Genomic DNA, 18,435 nt, shown 5'->3' on the forward strand with positions numbered 1-18,435 from the left:
ACCCCGGTATAGAAATGAAAGACGTAGTCCTACGTCAAAAAACTCAATCAGGATCAAAAGGTGAATCTAAAGAACGACAGGTGACTTGCACCAGATCGTAGTCAGATTCCTATCGTCATGTCAACGAAGTTCCCTTCCAATGTTATGGTTCTAGGCGTAGTCTCCAGCGAGGGGGATGTAATGCCCCCCGTATCTCTTTAGATTATTTCGTGGGCCGAGCGGGATACCAATAGAACGCCTCACACCACACTTAGGTCTTCTTCTTCTTGAATGGCGTTAACGTTCCCTGTGGAACTTTTGCCGTCTCAACGTATGCATTCACCAGCGTCGTTTATTGATACTTAGTTGAGATTTCTTGCCAAATAACCACGCCTTGAATGTATTCCGAGGGGCAAGCTCTTGAATACGCGTGACCACAGTGCAAGTCGAAGGAAATTTCTATGACGAAAAATTCCCCGGCCAGAACGGGAATCGAACCCGAACACCCGGCATGATAATGTGAGACGCTAACCACTCGGCCACGTGTGCACTGAACCACACTTAGGTCGCTGTAAACTAAGATCATGGAGGTGACGACATCTATGGATCGAAACACGGTAAAACGTGGATGTGGCAGTTTCCGGAAGCGTCTATCAACGGTCATCGAAAAGGGAGGCGATTTTTTTGAATGAAATAACAAAACATTCATCGTTTATATCACTGACTAGTGTAAATTTCTTAATGTCGTTTACTGCACACAATCGTCTCGCACCCTGTATATGATTCTTTCGCAAAATATTAGAAAACATTCTGAGTAACAGCAGTCATCCCAACTAACCTTCCTTTATAAACTTTCATGTGTATTCCAGAACATACCATTAGGTCCTTTTACTTCTAAGATATTCTTGATTGAATGACATATTACTCTGATAATCGCATAAGAATCAGAAGTAGGTTTTGGAAACATATTTTAGGTGAATTTTCTAGACTAATAAATTTCCAAAACGTTAGCCAAATTTCGTTTAGCCGTTTACTTTCCAGAATTGTTAAATTTTTAAGAACGTTAAAGGAACACTTAAATTGAAGTTGTTTTTGGAGTAAAGGGATCGGACATATGTAATAATCATTGAAGGAATAAGCCAATCGTTGCGGTTCAGTGTTGCCTCAGTGAGATCCAGTCTTATAGCGCACTACAGTAGAAGACTTATCGTAAAATAGAATACTAGTGTAGCCAAACTTCATTTAAAGCATTATCGAAACTCTCCCAAAAGTTATTGGCGGTTGCCAATGCCGAGGAAAATAAACCCTGTATGGCACTTGGATTGCTGCTAGATTTTTAGTCAACGAGCTTGAAGAAACATATTCATCGCCATCCGCCAACGCAAATTAATTCCTACAACGTTTCTTTCTGCAGAGGATACGTTACCTAAGTCGTCATCTAGAACGGCGTTTGACGGCGGATACTGTTGCTGTGGATTGTGCAGTCTACCGTTTTGTTGTTGCTGTTGCTGCTGTTGGGGCTGCGGCTGCGGCTGTTGTGCATTTGTCCCATTCAGCAGAAGATTGTGGGGATTATGCTGACCGTTGATCATACGTTGCTTCTGTAGTTGGGAACCTAGTAAACCTGTGTCAACAAAAAAAATCAGATTCTGCTATCAAAGAGATAATCGATGTATGCGCACCGTTTGTGTGTTGTTCTAGGAAGTGCGAGTTTAATCGGCTGTTCTCCAGCAGGCTCGAAATGTTAAAAGGATCGGGTATCGGAAGCGTTGAATGCCCGTTGAGAAGCAATTGTTGGTTCTGCTGCTGTTGCTGCTGTTGTGCTGCTTGCTGCTGTTGATTTTTGTGGAAGTCGAAGAATTTCGACATATTACCTGCATAGATGTGGTTCAGGTCGGAGTGTTGCTGTTGCTGCTGCTGTTGTTGCTGTTGTTGCAAACGCTGGTGAGCTTGCTGCTGCTGTTGACTCAATAACCTACTATTGAGCTCATTTGTGTTGTGAAAGTAATCCGAATAATCTCCTTGAAACGAGAATGAAAAAACAAACATCAAGACAATTATTCTTCGAATGAAAACTGAATTGATATTTTACCATTAAAGCCATTAAATTGCGCTACGTTCAGTCCACTGTTGATGAGATTGCGCTTCTGCAGTTCCTGCATGCGTAGCAACTCTTCGTGATGTTCTATGTCCATCTTGCTGCGCACCATGTATTTTCCAAAAGCGGTCTCCCAGTCGTCGGTATTACCGGTGCCGAAACCCGATAGGCCGTCGACACTACCGTTACCAAGACCTAGGCCATTCAGTTGCTGCTGTAGATGCACATTGTTCAGCAAATGATGCTGTTGTTGCTGCTGTTGCTGAATATTGCCTAGATTCTTGAGGATCTCCTTTGTGTGCTGCTCATTGGTATCGTTGGTACCACTGAGGAGATCCGGCAGCTGAGAAGTAGATAAACCCGAGGATTGACTGCTCTCTTGACTTCCGTTTAATACTGAAAATGTGTGCATTCGCTTGGTTCAATTCTCTGCAGAATTTAACAATGGGCATAGTATACTCACCACCGTCTAGTTTGTTATAATTATAAGGATCGAACGTGCCATGCGAAAAGAAACTGCTATTGTCATCGAAAATGCCCAGCTTTGAGAATCGCGATGCGGTATTGTCAATCAAGCTGTTGCTGATCTTACTCATGCCATTTTGTTGCTGCTGCTGCTGCTGCTGCTGTTGCGGCGACTGTTTGTTGGCCGTGGGTGGTGTTGTTACAGTCGTAGTGGTTAAATTCATGCCCTCATTGTCACTACCAAACAGTGATGAAGACGACGATATCACGGGTTCCGTGCTTCTTCTACCGTTTTTGTCTTCGTTTGTCAAAACGGGGGAGAAGAAATTGCTGCTGTTGCTACTGCTACTAATACCATTGTTGTTGATGGCGGTGCTGCTGTTGTTGGCGGCAGAAGTGATAGCCGCAGCGGTCCTCTCATCTGCCGATGTTATACTGCTGCTACTGCTGCTGGTGGTGACCGTCGTCGTGCTGCCGGTCGTTATCAAATTATTCACAGCAGTTAACGGGTCCAGGAATGCACTTGGTGAGCTCTTGCCGCTTGGCGTTTCGCTCAAAGTGCTACCACTGTCACCGCCTGCCCGCGAGGAACCACCGCTACTAATCATTTACAGGAAAAAGTAGTTTAGTATAAGTATTGTTGTATAAACTTCTTGAACTCACCTTAACGAGGGCGTATCCGTCTTGCCATCATTGTCCGATGATAGCGCATCATTGTCTATGTCCTCAAAGTCCAGATCATCGTCGTCATCATCAAGATCATCCAGGTGAACGGGTTTGCTAGTAATCGTCGCATTATTGTCACCGTTGACCAGTTGCTTCTGACTTTTGCTAATGTTCTGCACTTCTTTATCATTGGTCACCACCATATTACTGTTATCACCATTGATGTGACCAGTAGTCACTGGACAATCAGTTGTCACGATGGTTGCACTAGGCACCCTACCGTTATGATTACTGATCACCGTTGAACCAACGCTATTTGTAGCATTACAGGAATTATTTACAGCAGTCGTTCTACTATTTACAGTAATGTTGGCACTGGTAGTCACCGCAGATATACCGTTATCCTTGTGATTGCTGCAGCTGCGGTTATTCCTGTTGGGTTTGTGTTTACTGTGGCTATCCTTGTTACTGTGCTCCTTGTTGTTGAGATGCTCACGATCGCGATCACGTTCCCGATCTTCCCGACTTCCACGATGTTTTCTTCCTCCCTTCGACCGAGTTTTCTCGTGTTTTCTGTCGTTTCGACCGACATTCTCCTTATTGCTTCCAACTGAAATCATACCAAGGAACATGGGCGGATTAGAAACGACGACCCCTTGTTTTCTTCTCAGCGAGAGGGGAAAAATAACCATGGACGTTTGTTAGTTCTGGACTGTTAGTCGGTATAGTATAGATGGCCAATCTCTTGTTTGTGTAGTACTTCTAGCGTGTAGCAATTGCGGATAATGCATTGAATACCATTTGTCACAGGACACACATACACACGCTCACACACAAGAAACAAGTATCACTGGATATATTCATAACCTTTTTCACAGTATGGAGAAAACGGTAAAACATAGAAGCTCATTCATTCAATCGCATATGTCAAACATGCATTCTGTGAAATATATACCAGGAATTTGTAATTTTAAATTTTCCCGCAGAACATTTTTAATTTTTCAAGTACTGCCGGCAGTGGTCTTAATGTCAATGAGCGGGATCTGTCATTCAGTTGGTTTACAGCGTCATTAAGAACATGTTTTTTTTTGCCCGGCGATTTTTAATGTGAAAAAAGATATTGTGTGATATTCAGCCCTATTCTGTATTCCGACGGATTTCCATTTCGTTCGAAATCGTTGTTTCGTTCGAGCTATAATTTCGCTTCACCTATTTCGAACGTTGTGCCCCTTCAATGTTCTAAGAGAAACAGATCGAACGAAATGCAAAAACAACTCGAACGGAACACAGAATAGAATTTAATCAAGTCGTTCGGAATATTTCGAATCAATCGAAATACAGGGGTGATTATGTGAAATTTTTTGTTGCCAAAAACAATTTCTTGAGCCGAAACGTTGAAAATATTTCAGAATACATTTGGTGACTCAACTATATCGGAAACACGGGTGTATGAATGATATAAGACATTCAAAGACGGTCGAGAAGAGAATTAATAAAACATCGACAAAATAAAACGAATGGTGCTCGGAAACCATCATTTAAGTTTATATGCCCAGCATACAAACAGTGTGCGGAACATATAAAGCGCTCTATGAATGAACACTTTAAACAGCCCTACGTTGATATTGTGAAAAAGTCTCTACCACCAGTCTGTCGACTCATAACCCGAAAACAAATTCCCTGATATTCCCTGATTTTCCACTAATTTTTCAGGAAAATGCTCCGGACATTCATTTTTCGGAGCATAGTGAGCAAACTTGTTGCTTTTGTTACTATCAATATTGTTCCAATGCTAAGTCTGCTGAAGGGGGGTCTCCGTAGCCACATTGGTTGCGCGTTCGCTTAGTAAGCGATCGATCGTGAGTTCAAAACTCAGGGCCCTCATTGACCATCTTTGTGTTGTTACAGAATAGCTACGTCCAAGCTCAATCATCAGCGATGGAGATCGATCCATGGTCGAAATAAGATCGATTCATCCATACAACTGCTCTGCTCTGCAAGACACATCGGGCTGCTGTTCTATAAATAACTCAACAATGATCAATCAACTGTCTCCGCTGTCCGGTGGTCCAACTGGATAATGGAAAAACAGAAAGAATACTCTTACGCCTAAATGGCTACTGTGTGAATGTACCATATGTAATGGTATAGAAGGAATACTGGCGAATGACAACTGTGTAATGTGCTAATTATAGATATGATAACCATGTGACATGTACACGATTAAAATTCGGCTCTGTTACATCTAAAATGCTAATGAGCCTTAAATAAATAAATGGGATAAAAAAAAAAGTCTGCTGAAGCTCCACTGATACATCAAAAATCCGTCAAATATCAAAAAAGATTAACAGGGTCAATAGTCAAAAGTTCCTCGAATCGTTTTCCAGCTATTTTGCTTCATAAGCTTTAAAACCAGGGTTTTGCATCCCTGACGAAATTTCAAGATTTGTATATCGTAAAATTTTGGCGCGTTTTTTTGAATCCATCAATCTATTGATGAACCGTGCAAAATATGCGATCCGAAGGCACTCGAGAGTTTTTCTTCTTCATCTTGAAAGCTCAGTTAAGGCTCACGTAATATGACCAATTCACGTTGGCACCTTCCATTGACACAAGAAGAAGTTTGTACAAATATATAATTCCCAGACCTGCGTTAAAAGCTGCAAATTGATCTCTGATGCCTGAGAACATCCAAGAACATTGACGTCATGTAACGATTTACCACCTCCACCTCTCCTTTGTCGAAAATTAATGCAATAATCAAAATTCGAATTGGCGGAATTTATTTTTTTTCCAGAATTACCCTGACATAAAACAAAAGACAATTCATCCCATCTGAGTTCTTAAATAAATTAGTGAACTCCCAAATATTTGTATAACTTGCTGTCATTATTTGGTACGTATTCAGACCTTTTCTGGATTACAACACTTACAAATGATGGGCTTAGAATGCAAGGGGTGTAAGTGACTTGATCGATTTCTCTCCATCGACTTTCTCTTTTGATCATAAGAGGGGCTCAGAAGGAAAGGGGTGTAAGTGATTTGATCGATTTCTCTTCATCAACTTTTTCTTTAGTTAATAATTCAACTGCAAAGCCATTCCAACTTGATTTTGCTATATAATCCGATAGATGAGGTTCTGACCGTTCTTCGACATTGTCAAATAAAGCTGGAAATGTGTTTACAGCTAAGTTATGACCAAAAGAGAGAGTCGATGTAGAGAAATCGATGATGTCACTTACACCCCTTGCATTCTAAGCCCCTCATATCTAAATCATGTAATTGATGCATTTCTATGACTTCAATTCTGATCATGGTTTGTCCGATTCACTGATGTTGGTTTGTCCACATGATTACTATGTCAACCGCTTGGCGCGCTGCAGTTTGTTTGTTTTGTTTTGTTGTCCTTCGCGCGATGCAGATATGAAATTTATTTGTGTTGAGCGTTGTTCTCCTTTAAAATGCCCAAGAATAGTCAATATTCTGAAGAAAGCCTAAATTATGAATGGATCAATATGATGACAGTAAACTCAAGCAATGCGAAATGCAACATCTAAGGACCGTATCGTTAATTGTGGGTACGCTCAAAACACAGCTTTATTTCAAATATTGCATTTATTTTTCAGTTCTGATATCAAAATATTGTATCTTATGAATGAAAGAAAGGAGTAACAGTAAAAAATAATCAAGATTCTGATTATCGCACCTGCTTCTTGATGTCCCTCATTAGGTTCTGGACAACCGTCTCATCGACTTGTTTGCTCACATTTATCCAATCCTTTTTGAACTGCTCAAGGTCATCGGCTGCCTTGTCCTTCTTCCGCAGTCGTCCCTTCATCAAAGCCCAAAATTTTTCAATAGGTCTTATTTGCGGACAATTTGGAGGATTCATCTCCTTTTCCACAAAATCGACATTATTCTCGCGATACCAATCCAAGGTCAAACGTGCATAGTGGCATGATGCCAAATCAGGCCAAAATAGTGTCGGACCAGTGTGCTTTCGGATGAGCGGTAACACACGCTTTTGGAGACATTCTTTCCGGTAAATTTCACCATTCATATTCCCGAGAGTGAAGAAAGGAGATGATTTCATGCCACATTGACAAACAGCTTGCCAAACCAGCACTTTCTTACCGAATTTTTCGCAAAAAATTGACTTCTCCGCGTTCGGGACATCTGTTCCTTGCTTTACAGTGTAAAACTGTGCCCCAGGAAGAGTTTTGTAGTCCAGTTTGACGTAGGTTTCATCATCCATGACGATGCACAGTTCGCGTTTGCTTAAAATCCCATCGTAAAGCTTACGGGCACGGGTTTTCACGGAACTTGCCTGAATTTGGCTGCGTTTGGGACATTTTTGCTTTCTATATGCCTTCAGTGAGTTACGTTCTTTGGCACGTTGAACCATACCGATTGATGTTCCACACTTTTTTGCGCAATCCCGTATCGATAATTCCTTTTTTCTTTCAAATTGCCTGCAAATCTTTTTATCCAAGTTTGGCTTGGATGGCCCAGGTTTTCTGCCGCGACCGGGTAGATCCTTCAATGTATTATACATACCAAATCGCTTGATAGCGTTTTGGACCGCATGGACGCTTACTCCTTCCGCCTTCGCCAATTTTCTCATTGATATTCCTGTTTCGGAGCAGTATCTGGTCACAATGGATTTTCGTTTTTCTTCTGTTAGCCCTCTCATGATTGCACTTTTAGGAAAAAACGATCTTTTAACAATGCTAACTGAACGCTAACTGTGTCAACAACAGGAGAAAAATAAACAGCTGTCAAAACAAGCTATAGTCTTTTTCAGACGGAGACTCTAAGGCGTACCCATAAATAACGATACGGTCCTTACTTGGTAATTCGTTTTTTTCCATTGAAAAATGGTGATTTCTAAAACAAAACCATGATCATTTTTCGGCCAAACCATTATCAGAGGTGGACCATGATTATAATTTCACTTTGAAAAAAATCGTTAAAAAACATAGAAAATGAACAATTTGAACGTATTATTAGCAACTAGAGACTTGGGCCTTTTCAAGAAACCCAAACTAGTCTTGATTACATGTGATTTTCAGTAAGAAAAATCGATTTGAATTTACTAGTTGCGTGAAAGCACCCAAAATCGGACAAACCAACATCATTTACCTTAATTAATGATTTCGAAGAACTTCTTCAATTGAATCCAGAGTCAAGGTTCACCACCTTACACGTTGAGTTCCTTTCACAAGAATTCGCCATGCATCATAGACCAAGGCTGTCTATCTAATTTCGATAAAACCAGGCATCAAGAAATACGTGATATTCCAGATCTATTAATTTCTGTTTATTTGGACTATAGGCTGTATGGAGGCGAATGAACTGCAAAGTTTAAAGCCTCTTAAAAACAAAGAAACGTGAAACTATAGGCTGTAAGCCCGTTAGCCTTCTTAAAATTAAACGTGAACACAGAAAACATAAAACATACAAACTTAGAACTTATACATTCAGTTGGTCTCTAAAATAAAATCTTAATCTTCTTCGAATTTCTTCTGATGTCATATTTACAGAAACAACATTTTGCAGCACGTTGAACTCACGCATAAATCTGGCTGTCGGTTCATGCTGGGTGTAATTTCTGTTCCTCAGGGGTGGGTCAAACATCCTCTGTCGACGAAGAGAAACGGGCTGGTGTTAAAACGAATCCTGTCGTAGAGACGCGGGCTTTTGATCCGTCCGTTCAGTACGTTGCAAAAAAAAGTTACGTCTGCAATTTTGTGCCTGCTGCAGATCATATACGTTTTGTGGTTGTTTCGCGAAGTAAGTTCCGATATGATGGATCATATATTAATGGCTCCACTGGTATTTTGACGTAGGACTACGTCTAACCGGAAGATATAGGGGGTGAAATGGAAATCTAGGCACTGAACAAGTAGAAAAAAATGCAAGATTTGGAACGCTTATAACTCGACCATTTCTCATTAGATCGCAAAGGTTTTTGCATCAATTGATAGGAAATATATCTACGCATCTATCATAACGAATAACATTTCATTTTTCTTGAGATAAATAATTGAATAATTGTGAAATATCAAGCATTGTCCAAATGCACTATGTGTCCATTTTTGATTGGTCCATTTTGTGCTCCTCAAATCGTACCGACCAAAACGGGCAACCAGAGCAGCAGCGAAATAGAATGAAGCACGATTGGAAAGGAAAAAGAAAAAAAAAAAGAACGAAACATTGGTCGCAGTCTCACACATGCGTGATTCTCGAGCCAGCCAGTCAGCTTAAAAATCCCCGCTCCGCTGCCGTAACGATCATTCTCATTCAAACCGTACACCACATCAGTTCGCATCACAACACATCAACAAACCAACCCAAGCAGCCATGTCTGGACATGGCAAAGGAGGAAAAGTGAAGGGAAAGGCAAAACCCGCTCGAACCGTGTCGTTCTGGAGTTCCCCGCAAGGGTAGCTAGGCCGAGCGCGTTAGTACCAGTGCACCAGTCCACCTAGCCGCCGTTATTTAGTTTCGGCCGCCGAAGTGATCGAGTTAGCTGGCAAAGCTGCTTGCGACGATAAGAAATCCCGCATTCAGAACAGAACACATTCGGTTCGGTGGACATCAAGACAACAGGCAGTTGCAGCGAGTGGCGAGTGGCAAACGCAATCGCAAAACGGCAGCTGGTAGCAGAAGAAAAAAGTTTGTTCTTTATACAATCTGCTTTGGTGGCAAATCCAGAACAAGGCGGCATCGAGGGCGTTCGAAATGGTACAAAGTTTTCTAAATTGGAACCATTCCATAAAACAAGGCCCTTATCAGGGCCATTAAACCTTTCAAAAAAGAGTTTACGAAATACAGTTCAATGCTTTCTAAAATAATATCCAAAATAATAATAAAACACAAATTGATTTTTTCATAATTTGTTTGCCAGGATCTGATGAGTATGTGAATTTGGCAGTTGTTCTGAGCTTATTGATAGTTGGGGAATTGCCTGATTATTCGATTTTCACCAATTCTTAAATTGTTTCCAGATTGAAAGTACAGTAATTTGCAATTAGTTCGACATTTAGCAAATTGGACGGACATGTAATGCGACATATTTAGTTGGACATTTTTGTAAACATAGAGATCCAAATTATGACCCCACATTGAAAGTCGTCACTGTACCACTGTCATCGCAAATGTTACAGTTACAATTACAGGTTAAAATCGGCTCCAATGCGACACTGAGTGGTGCTTCGGCACGTCGCATTGAATGTAATTTACTGTACAACATGTCACAAAGATGGATGGGAAGAAATTTTCCAACTGTGAAAGCTGTGGCGAGTGGCAACAAATCGCTAAACAGGAAGGTTTAGCCGAACAAGATGGGGATATCGAGTGATAACAAAACAATAAACTCTTTAGATTGAAGATAATTTTGTGATCCTGAAAAGGACCCTTTTTAGCCTGCATGTGAATCCAACGAGCGAACAAATCGTAATGAATGTATTTTTTTGCCATCGCTGCCTTTTAACGCTCATTCGTTCGTCTCGTTGGACTCGCCCCTTTGGCTGAGTCTGCCGATTTGTCTCTATCCTGTGAGTGTGTACCGCTAGAGTATAAAACACGCGGACCCCAAAAAAATATGTTATTTTCTTTCAAACCGTAAACCCGTGTGGTTGTACGGCATCGTTTAACATCGCATCGCATCACATCGACAAAGCAACACAAGCAGCAACGTGGACGTGTGGACGTGACAAAGGAGGACAAGTTAAGGGAAAGGCAAAGTCCCACTCGAACCGTGCAAGTGTGCAGTTCCCCGTAGGTGTATTCGCCAATTGCTCCGCAAGGGTAGCTAGGCCGAGCGAATTAGTACCAGTGCACCAGTCTACCTAGCCGGCGTTATATAGTTTCGGCCGCCGAAGTGATCGAGTTGGCTGGTAAAGCTGCTCGCGACGATAAGAAAACCCGCATTCATAACAGAACACATTCTGTTCGGTGGGCATCAAGACAGCAACAGGCAGTTGCAGCGAGTGGCAAACGCATTCGCAAAACGGCAGCAGGTAGCAGAAGAAAAAAGTTTGTTTATACAGACTGCTTTGGTGGCAAAACCAGCCAACGTAAAACACGGCGCTTTTCAGGGCCATTAAACCATTCAAAGAAGAGTTATTAAAAGTTATTCACAATACCAATGCATTCTAAAGTGACATAATATGACATATAATATGAACTGAATTATTTAGTTTATGCTTGTTTTTGAACTTATTGGTGGTTGAGGTCTTTGAAATTAATCATTCTGTTTTCACAAACCCATGTATGGTCTCCGAATCAAAAGTGGCTTCAAATTACAACACATTGTATGCAGGATGGCATTAACGAATTTTCTCGGTAGCAAGAACTGCTTTCTTAGGTTGATAACTGATGTTGAAAATTGACTGACGTTACATCTGCATTGTATAGAAACATAACTAAGGAGCAATATGATGAGCTATGCATTTCTTGCTGCTCTGTTCGTATTTTAAAGGACTTCAATCCGAAGGTCCTCCGCCCTTTATTCACTGTTGGTTTTTCAGAACGCTTATAACTCGTCTGTTTCTCGACATATCGTAGAGTTCGTCTCCAAAACCTCAGTTTTTTCATTTTTATTTACTTTGTTTGCGGAGACTACAAATCTTACAATTCATTCGTCTCCGAAACCACAGTTTAAGGTACGGTAATGTGCTAGTGAAATATATGATAGTGAATGAGCTGATGACCACCTATGCATTCCCTATCACAGCCATCATTTTGATTGTACGATATGTGTATACGCAAAAAGATGACCGGCGTTAAACATTTAATAAGTACAAAGCATTCAGAAAAAAATCAAGAATCAACTATAAGGCCGGTTCCAGAAAAGAATTAGAAAATTTGTAAAAAAACGCAAAAACACAACACCAAAGACTCTTTTCAGAACTCCCAACATGTTCATAAAGAGTAAACAGTAAACTAATCCATATTTCAGGTAGATAGGAAGGTATTCACGTAGGAGAAGAAAATAAAACAATATATTTAAAATATATGTTTAGAAAAAACTGTCCCCTTTGTTTAGTCCTACGTCACTCCGGTTATGTCCCCGACATTACCCACCCGTCTTTTTGAGTCAGCTTCATTAACAACAGACGCTTTTTTTTCATTGCGCAAAATAGCCGCAATAATTATTGTTGTTCAGCGATACACTCCTCGATACGACTTACACACATGGACACACGCAAAGACACATACTTTCAGACGATACAGGAAGCCCCTAGAGTCTGCACTCAAAGGAAACATGTTAGCAATAAATTTGGGAAGTTATTGAAACTTCCAATGTGCGTGAACTTTGTGGACTTCCTGCTACACACAAATAACAAAGTTAGTAAGTCACACGTTGACTGTTATTGGAGCAAGCATACACAGCATGAATCTGTGCGGAAAAGAGGCGAAGTATGAAGTGATGAGGTTGAACGAGACAAGCCGGTGGTTAGCACTGATGAAGAGACTGATGTCCAGTGATGGGTGTTGGTACCGATTATCCCTCGTTTCTTGAACGTTTTTTAGAATGAACTATGTGTTTTGAAAAAATTGGATATCCGAAAAAAGGTTCGAAGGGAGTCTCTATCTGCTACTCCCGACAAAGTAGAGAAACCTATCACACGCACACACACCTGTTTTACCATTAATTTTATTCTCCTTATTGCTACCGCCGCCTCCATTGCCATGAGTGCTACCGCTGACTGGCGCAGTGGATAAGCTTGGCCAAGCTTCTTTGCTTTGTATTGGTCCATTGGTTATGTCGCTAATATGTTTAGAATCACCTGTTTTACCACCGCCATTCGTACCGTTCACAGTAATACCGTTCGTGGTGGTGCCGGTTCCGGTTCCATTGATGATACTATCGATCCCATCGCTGCCGTTGTTGTTACTGTTGCCGTTCCCGACACCACCACTGCCGCTGTTGCTGCCACTACTACCGTTCACCAAGACCGCCGCCGTTCCGCCGGACGAGCAACCGTTGGCGGATGTCAAACCTAGCTGCGCTTGCATCGTATCGTGGAGCCGTTTTTCGTACTCCTGATGTTTGCCTTGGTGCATCTCCTATGTAAAGCCAAATTTACTCGTGTCAGTCTTTTCGAGAAACCCAATAAACGGAAAATTGTCACACACCTCTTTCGTAAAGCTTGCTTCCTGATCTCCTAGCTCATGTAAATACATGCAGTCTGGCTTTGGACAAGTCTGGTTCTTCATGAAGTGACTGCAGTACTTGGTAGTGCCTAAACTCGTCTTTATCAGCCGCCCATCGAGCATGATATTATTGACACTTTGAATTGCCTTCAACGCGTCGTTGTTGTTGATGTACGTAACATACGCCGAAGCCGAGGGGCCCTGTAAGATTATTCCCCAATCACGGTAATATCATGGCACCGTTTCGCCACCGCGGTATGTTGTCGCAAGTCATGGTATGTTCATTGGTATGTTGAGAAGAGAAACAAAGAGGGAAAAGTCAGTTACCTCCTTTACGCCGTGACTAAAATTACCTGGACTCCTGCGTACGTAGTACTAGGATTTATGACAACTTTATGGATCTTGCCGTACTTGCCGAAATATTCGTGCTTTTTCAGAATCTACGAGAGAGAGAATGAAACTGCTAAAGTAGCTTCTCAAATAATGTGCTCTTATATTGAAACGATTACTAGGAAATGCCGCTTTGCCATGCAGAAGATCAGCAGAAGTGAATGCATGAATTCGGTTTCGAATGCAAAATTCACGCATTCACTCCTGCTAGTCCTCTGCCGGATAATGGTGCTCGAGAAAACCCAAAATCAAAACCCCCGGGTCAACTTACTTCGGGATCTGCCAATCTCGGCGGCAGTCCGACAACGAACACCAGATTCTTTTGCACGACTCGCACGTTCGCAAGGTGTTTCCGATTCTCGGAAATCTTCGCCTTCCGCTGCTGATCTCGCTGTCGTTTCTCCGCCTTAAACGCTGCAATCTGCTCCTGCGAGAGGGGCGTGAAGTCGGCCGGGTTCTCCGGATACGCCTTCCGGCACGCGGGACACAGCTCGTTCTCATCAGTGCGGATCCTGTGCCAGCAGAATCGACAGATCTGTGAATGCGAAACAAACAAATTCGTGAGTCATAGCGAATGTTGATATGAATACAATAATGATTATTGCAGTGGATATCCCGACCGTTCGACGAGCTTTTAGGGGTTATATTCCGTGGTCATTAGAAGACTCGCTGAGTCAAAATTATAGTTTCGGTTTCGCCTTCAATCTGGTTGAGATTTAAAGGTTTAAAGCATGTGTTAAACTGAATATATCTGAACAGTTTTCCGACATTGCTGGATTAAAATTGATTAACTAAGCCAAGAAATTCTCAGTTGAACGCGACAAATGTGAAAAAAATACAGCCAAATAAAAAATACCATAGAAACAATTTTGTTCCTAGAGGTATTTTTCTTCTCAACGCAATATTTCATGCGTCATTTTTATATTATGACTCACGCTGGTGACGCTAACCACTGCAACTGAAAAGCCTCTCGACAATAATATATATTGTATTCTACCAGTTGCGTAACGTGACCAGATAACCCCAGAGGCGGAGATCTTGGGTCACCTCTTCCATTAAAACTTAGTTTTCAAGTATTTTGGCGTAACCTATGTTCGCACGAGTTCCAGCCTAACTGTTATCAAAATGTTTTTTTGATTGTGTCACTTTACCCGAAACCCACTCATCCGAAAGACAGATACCAGAAAGACATTCACCCGAATTCCACTTACCCGAATGCGACAGCTACCCGAATGTAGCTGGTGGAGACATCAGTTTGGGAAAGCAAATCATTCTCTATAAGATTATCAGACCTTAAGACAGTTTTAAGTTGTTTAAATTTTTAATGAAAATTTTTACTTCATGTTATTTCATTACTTAAAACCCGCGGTATTGATTCTTGTTTAATTATTTTTGTATAATTTTCTTGATATTTTCACTAAAACTCAATATTGTAATATAAAATCATAATTATTGGTTCATCAAATTGTACACTTTTCTCTAATATGTGACAACAGAGCGTGTGAAATAAATCATGCTAGTTGTGTATTTTTAGAAATAAAAGAACTTAGCGTGTGTATAAGAACACTGCAACTCGACTAAAGTTAGTTTTTTTGTAATACTGTTGATTACAGCCATGTTTTTTATCCAGTAAATTTTTCATGTTTATTTATCATTAGAACACCGTACTTATGTGCGAGCAGTGTACGCGAGGTCTGGCGTACCACACCCCGGCCGTATGTACTCTCTAAGGGACACAAATTTGGGAAGGCTCGTTGTTGCCGCAGCAGTTTTGGTTTCAGAATTTTCCATATGCAATCAGCTGCATGTAGCTGAAGTATTTGCAATGTTTACCTGTCATTCCACTATATAAATAAATGCATGTATGTGTATGTGAAAGATGTACGGTTTTGTGTAGTGCGAGGGCTCTTTCACGTTGTTATCCGGTTATCCGTCCAAACCCAGCGGTGCTTTTTGAAACTGGTCCGGCGGAAACCGGATAATGTGTTATCGCCCTTAGCCTCAAATAAAAGAACAGAACGAATAGGGGGTAGCTTCTTGGAGGGCACTAACGTTCCCATTGGAACTTTTGCCTTCTCAACGTAGGCATTACTTACGTCATTTTTTATTAGTACATCCAAAACTAGCGTTGCTAGAAAGCATTTCATTTTCGGCAGAAACCATGTCTTTTCATACCTTGTGGCGTCAAATGAGCAAATAATGTCATCTGTCCCCCAACGCTTTAAAATGTTTGTATGTATGGAAGCAGACATCTCTTTCTTTTTTCTTTTTTCATCTTTTTTTGGGATTGCACCAAAAAAAAGTCCAAACGATGTCAACGGGGATTGAACCAAGGCCGACTCTGGAATGCAACTGTTTTACACGAGCACGCTATCCACATAGCTTATAATGCTGTTGCGGAGAAGCGTGATAATATTACATCTCATTACAAATTGAAGTGGGAAAGTGTTCTCTAATTTAACTCTTAGAAAACACTTTCCAGCATAAAGGAGATCTATATTCATCAACAAGTAATGCTTGTTTATTTGAAACGTGTTTCTTGTTTCGCTCACTCGTATTATTCTTATATTGACGTACCATATATAATATACAAATGCTTACCAGTATTTGGAGTCATGTCATTTTCTGTTATTTTTACGCTCATTTAATGTAATAAATTGGGATGGCAAAACATGAGCTAAAAATTAATTTTGGGTGTAGTACTTAGTTGAGATTTCTACGCCAAATAACACAAGGTACTCTGCAGCGGCAAGCTCTAGAATATGAATGAACTCATAAACATGTCGAAAAGAGCAGTGTACTACATAGAAAAGGCCTGGAATATGGATAAAACAGCATATACCCCTCAGCTGAAAAAAAAACACGCTGAAATAGCTTGCGGACAATGTTCCAGAATTCTGGGAGAAGGAAGTTTGGCCGCCTAGCAGTCCCTGGATTATTCAAATGGATTAAGCAAAATGTTATCATACCTCCGTAGATACGAATAAAGCCAGTTACACAGAATTTACAATTGTAGAATTTACAAAACCCCATAACCGTTTGGGATTCCGTCGATAATCGTCATGTCTCCTGTTAACGTAACGTTTGTAGAGAAAACCATCGTATCCGCGATATATTCGACTGGTGTTTAAGGATGGGTCTGGTCTGCGGAAGTCGAGTCCTTCGAAATCATAAGCTTCGTCATACAAGACGTGCTATTTGCATTTCACAGAATAAATCAAGGCAGGATGATAGCGATCAATAAGAACTCTTGATTTATATCTACATCCGGTACTTCAGAAGGTTTTAATTTTCTGCTTTAATATGAAAAAAAAATATATACGGATGAGATGTATCGAATGTTTAAATACCTATAGTGAGCTCGCTATGAGTAAAAGAAGATGATGTCAAGGCTTCGGCGAAAATTCATTAGAAATTGACACGATTATTGGAATCGGAAACGAATGAATAATAACGGAATTAGATGCGAAAAGATGAAAAAGATGTGAAATGGCGCTTGCGGACCCCATTGGACAACGCCTTACGAGTTAGTGAAGCGCCAAAGATAATAATGGGGTTAAATGCAGGATGAACACCTTTCAATTAGAAATTATGAATGAAAATTACCTTCTATGTACCATATTAGTGTTCAACGTGAATGAAAAACTTTGTTTTCTTCATGTGGTAAAATAACCTCTAACAAAAATTGCATCTAAAATAATTATATATTATAATGATAAATTTGATCGATCCTTTCTTTTTGATCTTTCCGATCTTTTTGATCGCACAAAAATTTTGTAAATTTGTTTTTCAGTGAACAATGACATTAATCTGGCAAAAACCACCTGACAAATTTCATAAACATGAATTCTTTTCAATATTGTGAAATATTGGTGGTCTTAAATTTAGGAGAAACAGTTCTGTATGTTTGTTCATTACAAAACAAATCATATTTAAAAAGTCATAAGTTATAGCTTACCGTGAAAATTGTGACGAAATTGGTTGATGAGCAACCGAAATGTTGCTTTCTCGAGTTGACACTACAACCAAGATTTCCACTAAATGCCAGACGTATGGCGCGGTTGGATTTCATGGGATTATTGTCAACGGAGTTCTGTATCAGTTGTTGAATTTCTAATAATTCTCAATTAATTCCATGATGGTACAAGATGAATGTTCTAGAAAATACAAAATTTCTGGACTTTCTTTTTGTGACCTCCATGCTGGAAATCAATCAATAAAATGCCTTTGATGTTAAAATAGAAATGTGAAATTTTTATTCCATGTTTAACCCATTGTAGGCCAAGTGTTCGAAAAATTGAACAGCAACTTTGATAATTTTTCATGTCCTTGGAAAGCAACCATATGATAATGTTTTTGCACCAAAAGATAGTTTAATTTATTATCTACCATTTACCATCGATTTCATTCAATTTTGTATAATTTTATTGAGTAATAAATTCGATTTAAAGTAATTATGTTTGGAAAGCGTATTCAATTTCATTTAAAAAATCCAACAAAATACAAAAATATGTGAACTTTTCTACAGTATTACTTTGATAAGAGAATATACAGGGCTTTCCAACTTTAAATTCCGAAAGTAAATTGAAATAAAACACACTTAGAATTCGAATTTCGATGAAACTTTTATTTCAAATTGAAGTTTGGTTTATGCCATTATGTGTGAAATACAA

General features: G+C 40.2%; 1 protein-coding gene across 9 annotated transcripts in view; it reads right to left on the minus strand.

The window, feature by feature from the left end:
* The window catches only part of LOC129774766 (uncharacterized protein DDB_G0283357), a 77,164-nt gene that overhangs the window by 18,634 nt on the left and 40,095 nt on the right, over positions 1-18,435 (minus strand). For 5 of the 9 annotated variants that reach the window (XM_055778715.1, XM_055778708.1, XM_055778710.1 and 2 more), the window contains exons 3-11: positions 14,034-14,297; positions 13,726-13,812; positions 13,355-13,573; positions 12,856-13,285; positions 3,206-3,818; positions 2,541-3,142; positions 2,072-2,473; positions 1,662-2,000; positions 1,406-1,603 (exon numbers count right to left, since the gene is read on the minus strand). In XM_055778715.1, the coding sequence (XP_055634690.1) occupies positions 1,406-1,603; positions 1,662-2,000; positions 2,072-2,473; positions 2,541-3,142; positions 3,206-3,818; positions 12,856-13,285; positions 13,355-13,573; positions 13,726-13,812; positions 14,034-14,297 (3,154 nt within the window). The remainder of the gene's footprint in view (positions 1-1,405; positions 1,604-1,661; positions 2,001-2,071; positions 2,474-2,540; positions 3,143-3,205; positions 3,819-12,855; positions 13,286-13,354; positions 13,574-13,725; positions 13,813-14,033; positions 14,298-18,435) is intronic. The other 4 variants (XM_055778713.1, XM_055778716.1, XM_055778714.1 and 1 more) reach the window with 4 other exon arrangements.

This window comes from Toxorhynchites rutilus, chromosome 3 (genome assembly GCF_029784135.1).
Source record: "Toxorhynchites rutilus septentrionalis strain SRP chromosome 3, ASM2978413v1, whole genome shotgun sequence".
Lineage (NCBI taxonomy): Eukaryota > Metazoa > Arthropoda > Insecta > Diptera > Culicidae > Toxorhynchites > Toxorhynchites rutilus.